Genomic DNA, 22,349 nt, shown 5'->3' on the forward strand with positions numbered 1-22,349 from the left:
TTTCCACCTCGAATTTGGTCTCCCACTTCTCCTCGTTCCCGCCAACTCTTACAAATATATCCTCTTGGTCAATCTGTCCTCACACATTCTCTCCATGTGACCAAACCATTTCAAAACACCCTCTTCTACTTTCTCAACCACTCTCTTTTTATTACCACACATCTCTCTTACCCTATTGTTGCTTACTTGATCAAACCACCTCACACCACATATTGTCCTCAAACATTTCATTTCCAGCAAATCAACCCTCCTCCGCACAACGCTATCCATAGCCCACGCCTCGCAGCCATATAACATTGTTGGAAACACTATTCCTTCAAACATACACATTTTTGCTTTCGAGATAATGTTCTCGACTTCCACACATTCTTGAACGCTCCTAGAACTTTTCCCCCTCCCCCACCCTATGATTCACTTCCGCTTCCATGGTTCCATCCGCAGCTAAATCCACTCCCATGTATCTAAAACACTTCACTTCCTCAAGTTTTTCTCCGTTCAAACTTACCTCCCAGTTGACTTGTCCCTCATTCCTACTGTACCTAATAACCTTGCTCTTATTCACATTTACTCTCAGCTTTCTTCTTTCACACACTTTACCAAACTCAGTCACCCGTTTCTGCAGTTTCTCACCGGAATCAGCCACCAGCAATGTATCATCAGCGAACAAGAAGTGACTCACTTCCCACAAGCTCTCTCATCCATAACAGACTTCATACTTGCCCCTCTTTCCAAACTTCTTGCATTCACATCCGTAACAACCCAATCCATAAACAAATGAAACAACCATGGAGACATCAGAGACACCTGCCGCAAACCTACATTCACTAACAACCAATGACTCTCCTCTCTTCCTACACGTACACATGGCTTACATCGTCGATAAAAACTTTTCACTTCTTGTAACAACTGACCTCCCACACCATATATTCTTAATATCGTCCACGGAGCATCTCTATCATCTCAATCATAAGCCTTCTCAAGATCCATGAATGCTATATACAATTCCATTTGCTTTCCTAAGTATTTCTCACATACATTCTTTAAAGGATACACATGATCCGCACATCCTCTACCACTTCTGAAACCATACTGCCCTTCCCCAATCTGATGTTATGTACATGCCTTCACCCTCTCAATCTATACCCTCCCGTATAATTTCCTATATATATATATATATATATACATATATATATATATATATATATATATATATATATATATATATATATATATATATATATATATATATATATATATATATATATATATATATATATATACATATATATATATATATGAGTAAGTAACGTAAGGGTAAGAGATATGTGTGGAAATAAAAAGAGCGTGGTTGAGAGAGCAGAAGAGGGTGCTTTGAAATGGTTTGGGCACATGGAGACAATGAGTGAGGAAAGATTGACCAAGAGGATATATGTGTCGGAGGTGCAGGGAACGAGGAGAAGTGGGAGACCAAATTGGAGGTGGAAAGATGGAGTGAAAAAGATTTTGTATGATCGGGGCCTGAACATGCAGGAGGGTGAAAGGAGGGCAAGGAATAGAGTGAATTGGATCGATGTGGTATACCGGAGTTGACGTGCTGTCAGTGGATTGAATCATGGCATGTGAAGCGTCTGGGGTAAACCATGGAAAGCTGTGTAGGTATGTATATTTGCGTGTGTGGACGTATGTATATACATGTGTATGGGGGTGGGTAGGGCCATTTCTTTCGTCTGTTTCCTTGCGCTACCTCGCAAACGCGGGAGACAGCGACAGAGCAAAAAAAAAAACGAAAAAAAAATATATGTAATATATATATATATATATATATATATATATATATATATATATATATATATATAAATATATTATATATATAGATATATACAAATATATATACATATATATATATATATATATATATATATATATATATATAAATATATTATATATATATAGATATATACAAATATATATACATATATATATATATATATATATATGTATATATATATATATATATATATATATATATATATATATATATATATATATATATATATATATATATATATATATATATATATATATATATATATATATATATATATATATATAAATATATTATATATATAAATATATAAATATATATATATATATATATATATATATATATATATATATATATATACATATATATATATATATATATATATATATATATATATGTATATATATATATATATATATATATATATATATATATATATATATATATATATATATATATATATATATATATATATATATATATATATATATATATATATATATATATATATATATATATATATATATATATATATATATATATATATATATATATATATATATATATATATATATATATATATATATATATATATATATATATATATATATATATATATATACTCTCACCACCCTCTTCACCCCAACATTCTTCTTTTCCGAAAACCCATACAAATCTTCACCTTAGTCTCCACAAGATAATGATCAGACATCCCTCCAGTTGCACCTCTCAGCACATTAACATCCAAAAGTCTCTCTTTCGCGCGCCTGTCAATTAACACGTAATCCAATAATGCTCTCTGGCCATCTCTCCTACTTAAATACGTATACTTATGTATATCTCGCTTTTTAAACCAGGTATTCCCAATCACCAGTCCTTTTTCAGCACATAAATCTACAAGCTCTTCACCATTTCCATTTACAACACTGAACACCCCATGTATACCAATTATTCCCTCAACTGCCACATTACTCACCTTTGCATTCAAATCACCCATCACTATAACCCGGTCTCGTGCATCAAAACCACTAACACACTCATTCAGCTGCTCCCAAAACACTTGCCTCTCATGATCTTTCTTCTCATGCCCAGGTGCATATGCACCAATAATCACCCATCTCTCTCCATCAACTTTCAGTTTTACCCATATTAATCGAGAATTTATTTTCTTACATTCTATCACATACTCCCACAACTCCTGTTTCAGGAGTAATGCTACTCCTTCCTTGCTCTTGTCCTCTCACTAACCCCTGATTTTACTCCCAAGACATTCCCAAACCACTCTTCCCCTTTACCCTTGAGCTTCGTTTCACTCAGAGCCAAAACATCCAGGTTCCTTTCCTCAAACATACTATCTATCTCTCCTTTTTTCACATCTTGGTTATATCCACACACATTTATATATATATATATATATATATATATATATATATATATATATATATATATATATATATATATATATATATATATATATATATATATATATATATATATATATATATATATGTATATATATATATATATATATATATATATATATATATATATATATATATATATATATATATATATATATATATATATATATATATATATATATATATATATATATATATATATATATATATATATATATATATATATATATATATATATATATATATATATATATATATATATATATATATATATATATATATATGTATAAACAGAGAAGAGGTAGTAAAAGCTTTGCGGAAGATGAAAACCTGCAAGGCAGCAGGTTTGGATGGCATTGCAGTGGAATTTATTAAAAAAGGGGGTGACTGTATTATTGACTGGTTGGTAAGGTTATTTAATGTATGTATGACTCATGGTGAGGTGCCTGAGGATTGGCGGAATGCGTGCATAGTGCCATTGTATAAAGGCAAAGGGGATAAGAGTGAGTGCTCAAATTTCAGAGGTATAAGTTTGTTGAGTATTCCTGGTAAATCATATGTGAGGGTATTGATTGAGAGGGTGAAGGCATGTACAGAGCATCAGATTGGGGAAGAGCAGTGTGGTTTTAGAAGTGGTCGAGGATGTATGGATCAGGTGTTTGCTTTGAAGAATGTATGTGAGAAATACTTAGAAAAGCAAATGTATTTGTATGTAGCATTTATGGATGTGAAGAAGGCATATGATAGAGTTGATAGAGATGCTCTATGGAAGGTCTTAAGAATATATGGTGTTGGAGGCAAGTTGTTAGAAGCAGTGAAAAGTTTTTATCGAGGATGTAAGGCATGTGTACGTGTAGGAAGAGAGGAAAGTGATTGGTTCTCAGTGAATGTAGGGTTGTGGCAGGGGTGTGTGATGTCTCCATGTTTGTTTAATTTGTTTATGGATGGGGTTGTTAGGGAGGTGAATGCAAGAGTTTTGGAAATATGAGCAAGTATGAAGTCTGTTGTGGATGAGAGAGCTTGGGAAATGAGTCAGTTGTTGTTCGCTGATGATACAGCGCTGGTGGCTGATTCATGTGAGAAACTACAGAAGCTGGTGACTGAGTTTGGTAAAGTGTGTGAAAGAAGAAAGTTAAGAGTAAATATGAAAAAGAGCAAGGTTATTAGGTACAGTAGGGTTGAGGGTCAAGTGAATTGGGAGGTAAGTTTGAATGGAGAAAAACTGGAGGAAATAAAGTGTTTTAGATATCTGGGAGTGGATATGGCAGCGGATGGAACCATGGAAGCGGAATTGGATAATAGGGTGGGGGAGGGGGCGAAAAACCTGTGAGCCTTGAAGAATGTGTAGAAGTCGACAAACATTATCTCGGAAAGCAAAAATGGGTATGTTTGAAGGAATAGTGGTTCCAACAATGTTGTATGGTTGCGATTCGTGGGCTATGGATAGAGTTGTGCGCAGGAGGGTGGATGCGCTGGAAATGAGATGTTTTAGGACAGTGTGTGGTGTGAGGTGGTTTGATCGAGTAAGTAACGTATGCGTAAAAGAGATGTGTGGAAATAAAAAGAGCGTGGTTGAGAGAGCAGAAGAGGGTGTTTTGAAATGGTTTGGGCACATGGAGAGAATGAGTGAGGAAAGATTGACCAAGAGGATATATGTGTCGGAGGTGTAGGGAACGAGGAGAAATGGGAGACCATATTGGAGGTGGAAAGATGGAGTGAAAAAGATTTTGAGTGATCGGGGCCTGAACATGCAGGAGGGTGAAAGGAGGGCAAGGAATAGAGTGAATTGGATCGCTGTGGTATACCGGGGTTGACGTGCTGTCAGTGGATTGAATCAGGGCATGTGAAGCGTCTGGGGTAAACCATGGAACGCTGTGTAAGTAAGTATATTTGCGTGTGTTTAAAAAGCGAGATATACATAAGTATACTTATGTAAGTAGGAGAGGTGGCCAGAGAGCGTATTTGAATTATGTGTTAATTGACAGGCTAGCGAAAGAGAGACTTTTGGATTTTAATGTGCTGAGAGTTGCAACTGGAGGGATGTCTGATCATTTTCTTTTGGAGGCGAAGGTGAAGATTTGTATGGGTTTTCAGAAAAGAAGAGTGAATGTTGGGGTGAAGAGTGTGGTGAGAGTAAGTGAGCTTGGGAAGGAGACTTGTGTGAGGATGTACCAGGAGAGACTGAGTATAGAAAGGAAAAAGGTGAGAACAAAGGATGTAAGGGGAATTGGGGAAGAAGTGGGATGTACTTAGGGAAGCAGTGATGGCTTGCGCAAAAGATGCTTGTGGCATGAGAAACATGGGAGGTGGGTTGATTAGAAAGGGTAGTGAGTGGTGGGATGAAGCAGTAAGATTATTAGTGAAAGAGAAGAGAGAGGCATTTGGACTATTTTTGCAGGGAAAAAAATGCAAATGAGTGGGAGATGTATAAAAGAAGGAGACAGGAGGTCAAGAGAAAGGTGCAGGAGGTGAAAAAGAAGGCAAATGAGAGTTGGGATGAGAGAGTATCATTAAATTTTAGGGAGAATAAAAAGATGTTCTGGAAGGAGGTAGATAAAGTGCGTAAGACAAGGGACCAAATGGGAACTTCATTGAAGGGGGCTAATGGGAAGATGATAACAAGTAGTGTTGATGTGAGATGGAGATGGAGTGAGTATTTTGAAGGTTTGTTGAATGTGTTTGATGATAGAGTGGCATATATAGACTGTTTTGGTCGAGGTGGTGTGCGAAGTGGTTGGGTTAGAGAAAATGATTTGATAAACATAGAAGAGGTAGTAAAAGCTTTGCGGAAGATGAAAGCCGGCAAGGCAGCAGGTTTGGATGGTATTGCAGTGGAAGTTATTAAGAAAGGGGGTGACTCTATTGTTGACTGGTTGGTAAGGTTATTTAATGTATGTATGATTCATGGTGAGGTGCATGAGGATTGGCGGAATGCGTGCATAGTGCCATAGTATAAAGGCAAAGGGAATAAGAGTGAGTGCTCAAATTACAGAGGTATACGTTTGTTGAGTATTCTTGGTAAATTATATGGGAGGGTATTGATTGAGAGGGTAAAGGTATATAGAGAGCCTCAGATTGCGGAAGAGCAGTGTGGTTTCAGAAGTGGTAGAGCATGTGTGGATCAGGTGTTTGCTTTGAAGAATGTATGTGAGAAATACTTAGAAAAGCAAATGGATTTGTATTTAGCATTTATTGATCTGGAGAAGGCATATGATAGAGTTGATAGAGATGCTCTGTGGAAGGTATTAAGAATATATGTTGTGGAAGGCAAGTTGTAAGAAGCAGTGAAATGTTTTTATCGAGGATGTAAGGAATGTGTACGTGTAGGAAGAGAGGAAAGTGATTGGTTCTCAGTGAATGTAGGTTTGCGGCAGGGGTGTGTGATATCTCCATGGTTGTTTAATTTTCTTATGGATGGGGTTGTTAGGAGGTGAATGCAAGAGTTGTGGAAAGAGGAGGAAGTATGAAGTCTGTTGGGGATGAGAGAGCTTGGGAAGTGAGTCAGTTGTTGTTTGCTGATGATACAGCGCTGGTGGCTGATTCATGTGAGAAACTGCAGAAACTGGTGACTGAGTTTGGTAAAGTGTGTGAAAGAAGAAATTGAGAGTAAATGTGAATAAGAGCAAGGTTATAAGGTACAGTAGGGTTGAGGGTCAAGTCAATTTGGAGGTAAGTTTGAATGGAGAAAAACTGGAGGAAGTAAAGTGTTTTAGATATCTGGGAGTGGATCTGGCAGCGGATGGAACCATGGAAGCGGAAGTGAATCATAAGGTGGGGGATGATGCGAAAATCCTGGGAGCCTTGAAGAATGTGTGGAAGTCGAGAACATTATCTCGGAAAGCAAAAATGGCTATGTTTGAAAGAATAGTGGTTCCAACAATGTTGTATGGTTGCGAGGCATGGGCTATGGATAGGGCTGTGCGCAGGAGGGTGGATGTGCTGGGAATGAGATGTTTGAGGACAACGTGTGGTGTGAGGTGGTTTGATCGAGTAAGCAATGTAAGGGTATGAGAGATGTGTGGAAATAAAAAGAGCGTGGTTGAGAGAGCAGAAGAGGGTGTTTTGAAATGCTTTGGTCACATGGAGAGAATGAGTGAGGAAAGATTGACCAAGAGGATATATGTGTCGGAGGTGGAGGGAACGAGGAGAAGTGGGAGACCAAATTTGAGGTGGAAAGATGTAGTGAAAAAGATTTTGAGTGATCGGGGCCTGAACATGCAGGAGGGTGAAAGGCGTGCAAGGAATAGAGTGAATTGGATCGATGTGGTATATCGGGGTTGACGTACTGTCAGTGAATTGAATCAGGGTATGTGAAGCGTCTGGGGTAAACCCTGGAAAGTTGTGTGGGGCCTGGATGTGGAAAGGGTGCTGTGGTTTCGGGCATTATTGCATGACGGCTAGAGAGTGAATGTGAACGAATGGGGCCTTTGTTGTCTTTTCCTAGCGCTACCTCACACACATGAGGGGGGAGGGGAATAGTATTCCATGTGTGGTGTGATGGCGATGGGAATGAATAAAGGCAGACAGTGTGAATTGTGTGCATGGGTATATATGTATGTGTCTGTGTGTGTATATATATGTGTACATGAGATGTATAGGTATGTATATTTGCGTGTGTGGACGTGTATGTATATGCATGTGTATGGGGGTGGGTTGTGCCATTTCTTTCGTTTGTTTCCTTGCGCTACCTCGCAAACGCGAGGTATATACATATGTATGTATGTATATATATATATATATATATATATATATATATATATATATATATATATATATATATATATATATATATATATATATATATATATATACATATATATGTTTACATATATATATATATATATATATATATATATATATATATATATATATATATATATATATATATATATATATATATATATATATATATATATATATATATGTATAAACAGAGAAGAGGTAGTAAAAGCTTTGCGGAAGATGAAAGCCTGCAAGGCAGCAGGTTTGGATGGCATTGCAGTGGAATTTATTAAAAAAGGGGGTGACTGTATTATTGACTGGTTGGTAAGGTTATTTAATGTGTGTATGACTCATGGTGAGGTGCCTGAGGATTGGCGGAATGCGTGCATAGTGCCATTGTATAAAGGCAAAGGGGATAAGAGTGAGTGCTCAAATTTCAGAGGTATAAGTTTGTTGAGTATTCCTGGTAAATCATATGTGAGGGTATTGATTGAGAGGGTGAAGGCATGTACAGAGCATCAGATTGGGGAAGAGCAGTGTGGTTTTAGAAGTGGTCGAGGATGTATGGATCAGGTGTTTGCTTTGAAGAATGTATGTGAGAAATACTTAGAAAAGCAAATGTATTTGTATGTAGCATTTATGGATGTGAAGAAGGCATATGATAGAGTTGATAGAGATGCTCTATGGAAGGTCTTAAGAATATATGGTGTTGGAGGCAAGTTGTTAGAAGCAGTGAAAAGTTTTTATCGAGGATGTAAGGCATGTGTACGTGTAGGAAGAGAGGAAAGTGATTGGTTCTCAGTGAATGTAGGGTTGTGGCAGGGGTGTGTGATGTCTCCATGTTTGTTTAATTTGTTTATGGATGGGGTTGTTAGGGAGGTGAATGCAAGAGTTTTGGAAATATGAGCAAGTATGAAGTCTGTTGTGGATGAGAGAGCTTGGGAAATGAGTCAGTTGTTGTTCGCTGATGATACAGCGCTGGTGGCTGATTCATGTGAGAAACTACAGAAGCTGGTGACTGAGTTTGGTAAAGTGTGTGAAAGAAGAAAGTTAAGAGTAAATATGAAAAAGAGCAAGGTTATTAGGTACAGTAGGGTTGAGGGTCAAGTGAATTGGGAGGTAAGTTTGAATGGAGAAAAACTGGAGGAAATAAAGTGTTTTAGATATCTGGGAGTGGATATGGCAGCGGATGGAACCATGGAAGCGGAATTGGACCATAGGGTGGGGGAGGGGGCGAAAAACCTGTGAGCCTTGAAGAATGTGTAGAAGTCGACAAACATTATCTCGGAAAGCAAAAATGGGTATGTTTGAAGGAATAGTGGTTCCAACAATGTTGTATGGTTGCGATTCGTGGGCTATGGATAGAGTTGTGCGCAGGAGGGTGGATGTGCTGGAAATGAGATGTTTTAGGACAGTGTGTGGTGTGAGGTGGTTTGATCGAGTAAGTAACGTATGCGTAAAAGAGATGTGTGGAAATAAAAAGAGCGTGGTTGAGAGAGCAGAAGAGGGTGTTTTGAAATGGTTTGGGCACATGGAGAGAATGAGTGAGGAAAGATTGACCAAGAGGATATATGTGTCGGAGGTGTAGGGAACGAGGAGAAATGGGAGACCAAATTGGAGGTGGAAAGATGGAGTGAAAAAGATTTTGAGTGATCGGGGCCTGAACATGCAGGAGGGTGAAAGGAGGGCAAGGAATAGAGTGAATTGGATCGCTGTGGTATACCGGGGTTGACGTGCTGTCAGTGGATTGAATCAGGGCATGTGAAGCGTCTGGGGTAAACCATGGAACGCTGTGTAAGTATGTATATTTGCGTGTGTTTAAAAAGCGAGATATACATAAGTATACTTATGTAAGTAGGAGAGGTGGCCAGAGAGCGTATTTGAATTATGTGTTAATTGACAGGCTAGCGAAAGAGAGACTTTTGGATTTTAATGTGCTGAGAGTTGCAACTGGAGGGATGTCTGATCATTTTCTTTTGGAGGCGAAGGTGAAGATTTGTATGGGTTTTCAGAAAAGAAGAGTGAATGTTGGGGTGAAGAGTGTGGTGAGAGTAAGTGAGCTTGGGAAGGAGACTTGTGTGAGGATGTACCAGGAGAGACTGAGTATAGAAAGGAAAAAGGTGAGAACAAAGGATGTAAGGGGAATTGGGGAAGAAGTGGGATGTACTTAGGGAAGCAGTGATGGCTTGCGCAAAAGATGCTTGTGGCATGAGAAACATGGGAGGTGGGTTGATTAGAAAGGGTAGTGAGTGGTGGGATGAAGCAGTAAGATTATTAGTGAAAGAGAAGAGAGAGGCATTTGGACTATTTTTGCAGGGAAAAAAATGCAAATGAGTGGGAGATGTATAAAAGAAGGAGACAGGAGGTCAAGAGAAAGGTGCAGGAGGTGAAAAAGAAGGCAAATGAGAGTTGGGATGAGAGAGTATCATTAAATTTTAGGGAGAATAAAAAGATGTTCTGGAAGGAGGTAGATAAAGTGCGTAAGACAAGGGACCAAATGGGAACTTCATTGAAGGGGGCTAATGGGAAGATGATAACAAGTAGTGTTGATGTGAGATGGAGATGGAGTGAGTATTTTGAAGGTTTGTTGAATGTGTTTGATGATAGAGTGGCATATATAGACTGTTTTGGTCGAGGTGGTGTGCGAAGTGGTTGGGTTAGAGAAAATGATTTGATAAACATAGAAGAGGTAGTAAAAGCTTTGCGGAAGATGAAAGCCGGCAAGGCAGCAGGTTTGGATGGTATTGCAGTGGAAGTTATTAAGAAAGGGGGTGACTCTATTGTTGACTGGTTGGTAAGGTTATTTAATGTATGTATGATTCATGGTGAGGTGCATGAGGATTGGCGGAATGCGTGCATAGTGCCATAGTATAAAGGCAAAGGGAATAAGAGTGAGTGCTCAAATTACAGAGGTATACGTTTGTTGAGTATTCTTGGTAAATTATATGGGAGGGTATTGATTGAGAGGGTAAAGGTATATAGAGAGCCTCAGATTGCGGAAGAGCAGTGTGGTTTCAGAAGTGGTAGAGCATGTGTGGATCAGGTGTTTGCTTTGAAGAATGTATGTGAGAAATACTTAGAAAAGCAAATGGATTTGTATTTAGCATTTATTGATCTGGAGAAGGCATATGATAGAGTTGATAGAGATGCTCTGTGGAAGGTATTAAGAATATATGTTGTGGAAGGCAAGTTGTAAGAAGCAGTGAAATGTTTTTATCGAGGATGTAAGGAATGTGTACGTGTAGGAAGAGAGGAAAGTGATTGGTTCTCAGTGAATGTAGGTTTGCGGCAGGGGTGTGTGATATCTCCATGGTTGTTTAATTTTCTTATGGATGGGGTTGTTAGGAGGTGAATGCAAGAGTTGTGGAAAGAGGAGGAAGTATGAAGTCTGTTGGGGATGAGAGAGCTTGGGAAGTGAGTCAGTTGTTGTTTGCTGATGATACAGCGCTGGTGGCTGATTCATGTGAGAAACTGCAGAAACTGGTGACTGAGTTTGGTAAAGTGTGTGAAAGAAGAAATTGAGAGTAAATGTGAATAAGAGCAAGGTTATAAGGTACAGTAGGGTTGAGGGTCAAGTCAATTTGGAGGTAAGTTTGAATGGAGAAAAACTGGAGGAAGTAAAGTGTTTTAGATATCTGGGAGTGGATCTGGCAGCGGATGGAACCATGGAAGCGGAAGTGAATCATAAGGTGGGGGATGATGCGAAAATCCTGGGAGCCTTGAAGAATGTGTGGAAGTCGAGAACATTATCTCGGAAAGCAAAAATGGCTATGTTTGAAAGAATAGTGGTTCCAACAATGTTGTATGGTTGCGAGGCATGGGCTATGGATAGGGCTGTGCGCAGGAGGGTGGATGTGCTGGGAATGAGATGTTTGAGGACAACGTGTGGTGTGAGGTGGTTTGATCGAGTAAGCAATGTAAGGGTTAGAGAGATGTGTGGAAATAAAAAGAGCGTGGTTGAGAGAGCAGAAGAGGGTGTTTTGAAACGCTTTGGTCACATGGAGAGAATGAGTGAGGAAAGATTGACCAAGAGGATATATGTGTCGGAGGTGGAGGGAACGAGGAGAAGTGGGAGACCAAATTTGAGGTGGAAAGATGTAGTGAAAAAGATTTTGAGTGATCGGGGCCTGAACATGCAGGAGGGTGAAAGGCGTGCAAGGAATAGAGTGAATTGGATCGATGTGGTATATCGGGGTTGACGTACTGTCAGTGAATTGAATCAGGGCATGTGAAGCGTCTGGGGTAAACCCTGGAAAGTTGTGTGGGGCCTGGATGTGGAAAGGGTGCTGTGGTTTCGGGCATTATTGCATGACGGCTAGAGAGTGAATGTGAACGAATGGGGCCTTTGTTGTCTTTTCCTAGCGCTACCTCGCACACATGAGGGGGGAGGGGAATAGTATTCCATGTGTGGTGTGATGGCGATGGGAATGAATAAAGGCAGACAGTGTGAATTGTGTGCATGGGTATATATGTATGTGTCTGTGTGTGTATATATATGTGTACATGAGATGTATAGGTATGTATATTTGCGTGTGTGGACGTGTATGTATATGCATGTGTATGGGGGTGGGTTGTGCCATTTCTTTCGTCTGTTTCCTTGCGCTACCTCGCAAACGCGAGGTATATACATATGTATGTATGTATATATATATATATATATATATATATATATATATATATATATATATATATATATATATATATATATATATATATATATACATATATATGTTTACATATATATATATATATATATATATATATATATATATATATATATATATATATATATACATATATATATATATATATATATATATATATATATATATATATATATATATATATATATATATATATATATATATATATATATATATATATATATATATATATATATATATATATATATATATATATATATATATATATATATATATATATATATATATATATATATATATATATATATATATATATATATATATATATATATATATATATATATATATATATATATATATATATATATATATATATATATATATATATATATATATATATATATACATACATATGTGTATTATTTTTTTATTATAATGCATATACACGTATACACATGTACATATCCATACTTGCTGTCTTCATCCATTTCTGTCGCCACCCCGCTATACACGAAATGACTTCCCCCCACACACCCACCCACCCATCGAAGCAGCGCCAGGAACAAACAAAAAGGCCACATTCGTTCACACTCTGTTTCCAGCTGTCATGTGTTATGCATCGAAACCACAGACCTTTACATGGTTTACCCCATGCTCTGGTTTAGTTCACTGAGAGCACGTTGACCCTGGTATACTACATCGTTCCAATTCACTGTATTCCTTACTCGCCTTTTAGCCTCCTGTACGGTCAGGCCCCGATCATTGAAAATCTTTTTCACTTCATCCTTCCACCTACAATTTGGTCTCCGGCTTCTTCCTTTCACCTCTGACACATATATCCTCTTTGTCAATCTTTCCTCACTCTTTCTGTCCATGTGTCCAAACCATTTTAACACACTGTCTTCCGGTATCTCAGCCACACTCTTTTTATTACGATACTTCTCTCTTCCCCTTTCATTACTTATCGATCAAACCACTTCACTCCACATATTGGCCAAAACATTTCATTTCCAACACATCCACCTTCCTCCGCACAACCCAATCTATAGCCCATGCCTTGCAACCATAAAACATTGTTGGAACTATCATTCCTTCCTACATGCCCATCTTTGCTATCCGAGTTAGCGTTCTCGTCTTCCACACATTCTTCAACGCCCTCAGAACCTTCGCTCCCTCAACCACCCTATGACCCACTTCCGCTTCCATGGTTCCATCCGCAGCTAAGTCCACTCCTAGATATATGTAACACTTCAATTCCTCTAGTTTTTCTTTATTCAAACTTTCCTCCTAGATGACTTGTCCCTCAGCCCGACTGAACCGAATAATCTCATTCGCATTTACTCTCAACTTTCTTCTTTCACACACTTACCAAACTCACTCACCAACTTCTGCAGTTTCTCACCCGAATCAGCCGCCAGAGCTGTATCATCAGTGAACAACAACTGACTCACTTCCCCAGCCCTCTCATCCAGAATAGACTGCATACTTGCCCCTCTCTCCAAAACTCTTACATTCCCCTCTCTAACCACTCCATCTATAAACAAATCAAACAACCAGAAACATCACGCAATCCTGTCGCAAACCGACATTCACTGGGAACCAATCACTTTCCTGTCTTCCTGCTCGTACACATGTCTTACATCCTTGGTAAAAACTTTTCGATGCTTCTAGTAATTTACGTCCCACACCATATACTATCAAAACCTTCCACAAAGCATCTCTATCCACTCTATGATATGCCTTCTCCAGATCCATGAATACTACATGCAAATCCCTTTGTTTTTCCAAGTATTTCTCATACATTCTTCAAAGCAAACACCTGATCCACACATCCTCTACCACTTCTGAAACCACACTGCTCCTCCCCAATATGATGCTCTGTACATGCTTACACCCTCTCAATCAGTACCCTCCCATATGATTTCCCCTGAATACTCAACAAACTTAATAGTTTGAACACTGACCATTATCCCCTTTGCTTTTGTACAATGGCACTATGCATGAATTCCGCAAATCCTCAAGCACTTCACCATGATTCATACAGACACTGAATATCCTTATCAACCAATTAACAATACAGTCACCCTCTTTCTTAATGAATTCCACTGCAATACCATCCAAACCCACCGCCTTGCCGGCTTTCATCTTCCGCAAAGCTTTCGCTACCTCCTCTCTCTTGACCAAAGCATTCCTCCTGACCCTTCTCACTTCCCACACCACCCCGACTAAAACACCCTATGTCTGCCACTCTATCATCAAACACTTTCAACAGACCTTGAAAATACTCATTCCATCTCCTCACTTGTTATTACTTCCCCACTTGTCCCCTTCACCGATGTTACCATTTGTTTTCTTTTCTTACGCATTTTATTTACCTCCTTCTAAAACATCTTTTTATTCTCCCAAAAGTTTAATGATTCTCTCTCACCTCAACTCTCATTTGCCCTCTTTTTCACTTCTTGCACCTTTCTCTTGACCTCCTTCCGCTTTCTTTTATACATCTCCCAGTTATTTGTAGTCCTTCCTTGCAATTATCGTCCAAACGCCGCTCTTTTCTCCTTGAGAACTTTACTTCTTCACCCACCACTCACTACCCTTTTTAATCTGCCCGGCTCCTATCTTTCTCTTGCCACATGCATCTTTTGCACATGACATCACTGCATCCCTTAATACATCCCATTCCTCACCCCCTCCCCTCACGTCATTTGCTCTCACCTTTTGCCATTCTACACTCAGTCTCTTAAGGTACTTCCTCACACAAATCTCCTTTCCAAGCTCACTTCCTCTCACCAATGCCATTTTTGAAATCCCTTACAAAGCTTCACCTTCGCCTCCTCAAGATAGTGATGAGACGCTCCTCCAGCTGCCCCTCTCAGCACATGAACTTTCCAAAGTCTCTCTTTCACACGCCTATCAATTAGCACGTAATCCAATAATGCTCTTTGACCATTTCTCCTACTCTCATACGTATACTTATGTATATACGTGTGATAAATTTGCAACTTCAGCCCATGATATATTCACAGGCAGGGCGCACCATTCATTGGACAGATCAGAATGATGAAGCAGCTACTGATCGAAACTGGTTTGATAGACCATTGGATGGATGACGTGATACAAATTAGAGCTGAACATATCACACAAAGAAGTAAGGCTTTCGAAGACAAACATTCTGAGGTGTGTACTTATGTCGAAGTAGAAATGCTATATTTTCTTAGAGCCTATGTTCCCGTCAGCTAGTTTGAACAGAACTTCAGTAATACAAGCTTAATAGCTTTGTCGTAGGTATACAGTTCCTTTTCTTGTCCAAATAATGAAATTTGTATGACCGGCATGATGCCAGACCCGAATATCATCATTTGGTAATGCTTGTTTGCCAATGGCGTCTTAGCTACGTCTCTTCCTTGTACATAACCTAACTGTTCTGCGTTTTCTATCTCATTCTTATATCTCCCCTGCCGATTTGATCAATACACGAAAGTGCACATGGGGACTTATCGTGTTTCATTTTCCACGTGGTTATGTGTACTTCCTACGTATTCCTTGCGTGTAGTAGAGGCATATATATGTATGTATATATATATATATATATATATATATATATATATATATATATATATATACATATATATATATATATATATATATATATATATATATATATATATATATATATATATAATGTGGCAGGTGAGGGAATAATTGGTATGCATGGGGTGTTCAGTGTTGTAAATGGAAATGGTGAAGAGCTTGTAGATTTATGTGCTGAAAAAGGACTGATGATTGGGAATACCTGGTTTAAAAAGCGAGATATACATAAGTATACTTATGTAAGTAGGAGAGATGGCCAGAGAGCGTTATTGGATTACGTGTTAATTGACAGGCGTGCGAAAGAGAGACTTTTGGATGTTAATGTGCTGAGAGGTGCAACTGGAGGGATGTCTGATCATTATCTTGTGGAGGCTAAGGTGAAGATTAGTATGGGTTTTCAGAAAAGAGGAGTGAATGTTGGGGTGAAGAAGGTGGTGAGAGTAAGTGAGCTTGGGAAGGAGACCTGTGTGGGGAAGTACCAGGAGAGACTGTGTACAGAATGGAAAAAGGTGAGAACAATGGAAGTAAGGGGAGTGGGGGAGGAATGGGATGTATTTAGGGAATCAGTGATGGATTGCGCAAAAGATGCTTGTGGCATGAGAAGAGTGGGAGGTGGGCTGTTTAGAAAGGGTAGTGAGTGGTGGGATGAAGAAGTAAGAGTATTAGTGAAAGAGAAGAGAGAGGCATTTGGACGATTTTTGCAGGGAAAAAATGCAATTGAGTGGGAGAAGTATAAAAGAAAGAGACAGGAGGTCAAGAGAAAGGTGCAAGAGGTGAAAAAAAGGGCAAATGAGAGTTGGGGTGAGAAACTATCAGTAAATTTTAGGGAGAATAAAAAGATGTTCTGGAAGGAGGTAAATAGGGTGCGTAAGACAAGGGAGCAAATGGGAACTTCAGTGAAGGGCGTAAATAGGGAGGTGATAACAAGTAGTGGTGATGTGAGAAGGAGATGGAATGAGTATTTTGAAGGTTTGTTGAATGTGTCTGATGACAGAGTGGCAGATATAGGGTGTTTTGGTCGAGGTGGTGTGCAAAGTGAGAGGGTTAGGGAAAATGATTTGGTAAACAGAGAAGAGGTAGTAAAAGCTTTGCGGAAGATGAAAGCCGGCAAGGCAGCAGGTTTGGATGGTATTGCAGTGGAATTTATTAAAAAAGGGGGTGACTGTATTGTTGACTGGTTGGTAAGGTTATTTAATGTATGTATGACTCATGGTGAGGTGCCTGATTATTGGCGGAATGCGTGCATAGTGCCATTGTACAAAGGCAAAGGGGATAAGAGTGAGTGCTCAAATTACAGAGGTATAAGTTTGTTGAGTATTCCTGGTAAATTATATGGGAGGGTATTGATTGAGAGGGTGAAGGCATGTACAGAGCATCAGATTGGGGAAGAGCAGTGCGGTTTCAGAAGTGGTAGAGGATGTGTGGATCAGGTGTTTGCTTTGAAGAATGTATTTGAGAAATACTTAGAAAAGCAAATGGATTTGTATGTAGCATTTATGGATCTGGAGAAGGCATATGATAGAGTTGATAGAGATGCTCTGTGGAAGGTATTAAGAATATATGGTGTGGGAGGCAAGTTGTTAGAAGCAGTGAAAAGTTTTTATCGAGGATGTAAGGCATGTGTACGTGTAGGAAGAGAGGAAAGTGATTGGTTCTCAGTGAATGTAGGTTTGCGGCAGGGGTGTGTGATGTCTCCATGGTTGTTTAATTTGTTTATGGATGGGGTTGTTAGGGAGGTAAATGCAAGAGTCCTGGAAAGAGGGGCAAGTATGAAGTCTGTTGGGGATGAGAGAGCTTGGGAAGTGAGTCAGTTGTTGTTCGCTGATGATACAGCGCTGGTGGCTGATTCATGTGAGAAACTGCAGAAGCTGGTGACTGAGTTTGGAAAAGTGTGTGGAAGAAGAAAGTTAAGAGTAAATGTGAATAAGAGCAAGGTTATTAGGTACAGTAGGGTTGAGGGTCAAGTCAATTGGGAGGTGAGTTTGAATGGAGAAAAACTGGAGGAAGTGAAGTGTTTTAGATATCTGGGAGTGGATCTGTCAGCGGATGGAACCATGGAAGCGGAAGTGGATCATAGGGTGGGGGAGGGGGCGAAAAGTTTGGGAGCCTTGAAAAATGTGTGGAAGTCGAGAACATTATCTCGGAAAGCAAAAATAGGTATGTTTGAAGGAATAGTGGTTCCAACAATGTTGTATGGTTGCGAGGCGTGGGCTATGGATAGAGTTGTGCGCAGGAGGATGGATGTGCTGGAAATGAGATGTTTGAGGAGAATGTGTGGTGTGAGGTGGTTTGATCGAGTAAGTAACGTAAGGGTAAGAGAGATGTGTGGAAATAAAAAGAGCGTGGTTGAGAGAGCAGAAGAGGGTGTTTTGAAATGGTTTGGGCACATGGAGAGAATGAGTGAGGAAAGATTGACCAAGAGGATATATGTGTCGGAGGTGGAGGGAACGAGGAGAAGAGGGAGACCAAATTGGAGGTGGAAAGATGGAGTGAAAAAGATTTTGTGTGATCGGGGCCTGAACATGCAGGAGGGTGAAAGGAGGGCAAGGAATAGAGTGAATTGGAGCGATGTGGTATACAGGGGTTGACGTGCTGTCAGTGGATTGAATCAAGGCATGTGAAGCGTCTGGGGTAAACCATGGAAAGCTGTGTAGGTATGTATATTTGCGTGTGTGGACGTGTGTATGTACATGTGTATGGGGGGGGGGGGTTGGGCCATTTCTTTCGTCTGTTTCCTTGCGCTACCTCGCAAACGCGGGAGACAGCGACAAAGTATAAAAAAAAAAAAAAAAAAAAATACAATCCTCGTACAGCCAGGATCGAGCCCGGAGCCCCTGCGTAGCTGGCGGGGACGCTACCGCTAGGCTATGATCACCCCCAAAAAGGAAATGATTATTCGACTACTATGTACCCGGATACCCTTCGTTTCACGTTGCTGAGCAACAGGGTTTCCACTGGTAGTCTCCCATAGGCTCACACAACCAGTAGATAGCATTTTACAGAACCGAACTGTACAACACGGAGGTATGAATACACGAATATAGTTTATATGAACGCGCAGTACCATATAACATATAACATATAACATTATGTGGACAGGAAAGGGAACTGTTGAAAATTTTTGCCTATGTCAATGCTATGCAGTTTGTATAGACCTTAATTATAACTAAGGTAAATTTTTTTGTGTATTTGATAATAGAAGATTTATTGATATTTCTCGTGGGATCAGAATTACATTTAATAACTGAATTAGTGTTACTCCAGTCAATACAATAGTCAAGATCTTGAACATGACTAAACAAAGCATTTGATTCTTTTCCTGTTAATATACTAAATTGATATTGCTTAAGTCTAAAGTGGAAAGAATATCAGTAAAAGGGAGAACTACAAGATTTTTGGTTTTAACTCTATAGATATTTTTCTTTGCCGACTTAAAGGAATTATCAATGAAGGATCTAGTATACTCTAACTTGGACCCAATAGAATTCATCTAATAAACTCATCATAGATAAAGTCCGGACTGCATATGCGTAATACCTTCAGGAACATCGACTGGAATGATCATAATTTAACTCTGTCATGTTAAGCTGATTAATGATAGATATACAAACAGAAATTGATGGGTGTTCTCTATACGATAAGCTTGAATATGCTTCTATCTCTATGGATCATGCAGCCTAAATATGGTAACATATTATCATTTACCACTTCCACGCTAAGGTTGATAGAAGGTATTGATTGTTAAGTAAAGGGAGAATAGTTGGAAATTTTCGATTGTTGGCCAAACAAAAGGGTAATGAGTGAGTGGTGGGATGAAGAAATAAGATTATTAATGAAAGAGAAGAGAGTGGCATTTGGACAATATTTGCAGGGAAATAGTGCAAATCACTGGGAGATTTATGAAAGGAGGAGGCAGGAGGTCAAGAGAAAGAAACAAGAGATGAAAAAGAGGGCAAATGAGAGTTGGGGTGAGAGAGTATCATTAAATCTTAGGGAGAATAAAGATATTTTGGAATGAGGTAAATAAAGTGCGTAAGACAAGGAAACGAATGGAAACTTCAGTGAAGGGGGCTAATGGGGAGGTGATAACAAGTAGTGGTGATGTGAGAAGGAGATGGAGTGAGTATCTTGAAGGTTGCTGAATGTGTTTGATGATAGAGTGGTAGATATAGAGTGTTTTTGGTCGAGGTGGTGTGCAAAGTGAAAGGGGATAGGGAGAATGATTTGTGTAAACAGAGAAGAGGTAGTAAAGCTTTGCGGAAGATGAAAGCCGGCAAGGCAGCAGGTTTGGATGGTATTGCAGTGGAATTTATTAAAAAAGGGGGTGACTGTATCATTGACTGGTTGGTAAGGTTATTTAATGTATGTATGATTCATGGTGAGGTGCATCAGGGTTGGCGGAATGCTTGCATAGTGCCATTGTACAAAGACAAAGGGGATAAAAGTGAGTGCTCAAATTACAGAGGTATAAGTTTGTTGAGTATTCCTGGGAAATTATATGGGAGGGTATTGATTAAGAGGGTGAAGGCATGTACAAAGCATCAGATTGGGGAAAAGCAGTGTGGTTTCAGAAGTGGTAGAGGATGTATGGATCAGGTGTTTGCTTTGAAGAATGTATGTGAGAAATACTTAGAAAAGCAAATGAATTTGTATGTAGCATTTATTGATCTGGAGAAGGCATATGACAGAGTTGATAAAGATGTTCTGTGGAAGGTATCAAGAACATATGGTGTGGGAAGCAAGTTGTTAGAAGCAGTGAAAAGTTTTTATCGAGGATGTAAGGCATGTGTACGTGTAGGAACAGTGAAAAGTGATTTTTTCTCAGTGAATGTTGATTTGCGGCAGGGGTGTGTGATGTCTCCATGGTTGTTTAATTTGTTTATGGATGGGATTGTTAGGGAGGCGAATGCAAGAGTTTTGGAAAGAGGGGCAAGTATGCAGGCTGTTGTGGACGAGAGAGCTTGGTAAGAGAGTTTGGTAAAGTGAGTGAAAGAAGAAAGCTGAGAGTAAATGTGAATAAGAGCAAGGTTATTAGGCACAGTAGGATTAAGGGACAAGTCAATTGGGAGGTAAGTTTGAATGGAGAAAAACAGGAGGAAGTGAAGTGTTTTAGATATCTGGGAGTGGATTTAGCAGCGGATGGAACCATGGAAGTAGAAGTGAATCATAGGGTGGGGGAGGGGGCGAAAGTTCTGGGAGTGTTGAAGACTGTGGAAGTCGAGAACGTTATCTTGGAAAGAAAAAATGGGTATGTTTGAAGGAATAGTGGTTCCAACAATGATATATGGTTGCGAGGCATGGACTATAGGTAGAGTTGTGCGGAGGAGGATGGATGTGCTGGAAATGAGATGTTTGAGGACAATATGTGGTGTGAGGTGGCTTGATCGAGTAAGTAATGAAAGGGTAAGAGAGATGTGTGACAATAAAAAGTGTGTGGTTGAGAGAGCAGAAGAGGGTGTTTTAAAATGGTTTGGTCACATGGAGAAAATGAGTGAGGAAAGATTGACCAAGAGGATATATGTGTCAGAGGTGGAGGGAACGAGAAGTGGGAGACCAAATTGGAGGTGGAGAGATGGAGTGAAAAAGATTTTGAGTGATCGGGGCCTGAACATGCAGGAGGGTGAAAGGTGTGCAAGGAATAGAGTGAATTGGAACGATGTGGTATACCGAGGTCGACGTGCTGTCAATGGATTGAACCAGGACATATGAAGAGTCTGGATGATGAGAGGATAATTACTTTTCAACAACTTCAGTTCTTTAACAAAGTGAGAATTAACTGCCTCTAGAGGATTTCTACAAAGTTTAAAGTATACTGCATCATGAAATAAAAGATCACTCATTTTTGATGAATAGCTATCTTTGTCTATAATCACAAATGTGTTACCCTTACCTGCTTTAGTATGAGTATATCAATATCTCTTTTGAAATTGTTAATAACATTGATGATTTTTTTTGGAAAATTTGGAACAATTGGTTTTGACAAACTGGAATACACAAACCTTTATATTCTTTTTTTTTATTAAATCCTTTAATGTAAATCTAGCCTTCAGCAATAACAATATCATAAATAATATCTTAATCAAAATCTCACCAGAAAATTCTGAGGTCTGTGTTGACAGGTCCCTG

The 22,349-nt window shown here is 39.0% G+C and overlaps 1 protein-coding gene across 1 annotated transcript in view; it reads left to right on the forward strand.

Moving 5' to 3' along the window:
• LOC139760448 (glutamate receptor-like) overlaps nucleotides 1-22,349 on the forward strand; it is a 107,274-nt gene that overhangs the window by 71,480 nt on the left and 13,445 nt on the right. Inside the window, exon 8 of the mRNA XM_071683685.1 lies at nucleotides 15,659-15,809. Coding sequence (XP_071539786.1) covers nucleotides 15,659-15,809 — 151 coding nt within the window. The remainder of the gene's footprint in view (nucleotides 1-15,658; nucleotides 15,810-22,349) is intronic.

The sequence above is a fragment of the Panulirus ornatus genome, chromosome 37 (genome assembly GCF_036320965.1).
Source record: "Panulirus ornatus isolate Po-2019 chromosome 37, ASM3632096v1, whole genome shotgun sequence".
NCBI classification, from domain to species: domain Eukaryota; kingdom Metazoa; phylum Arthropoda; class Malacostraca; order Decapoda; family Palinuridae; genus Panulirus; species Panulirus ornatus.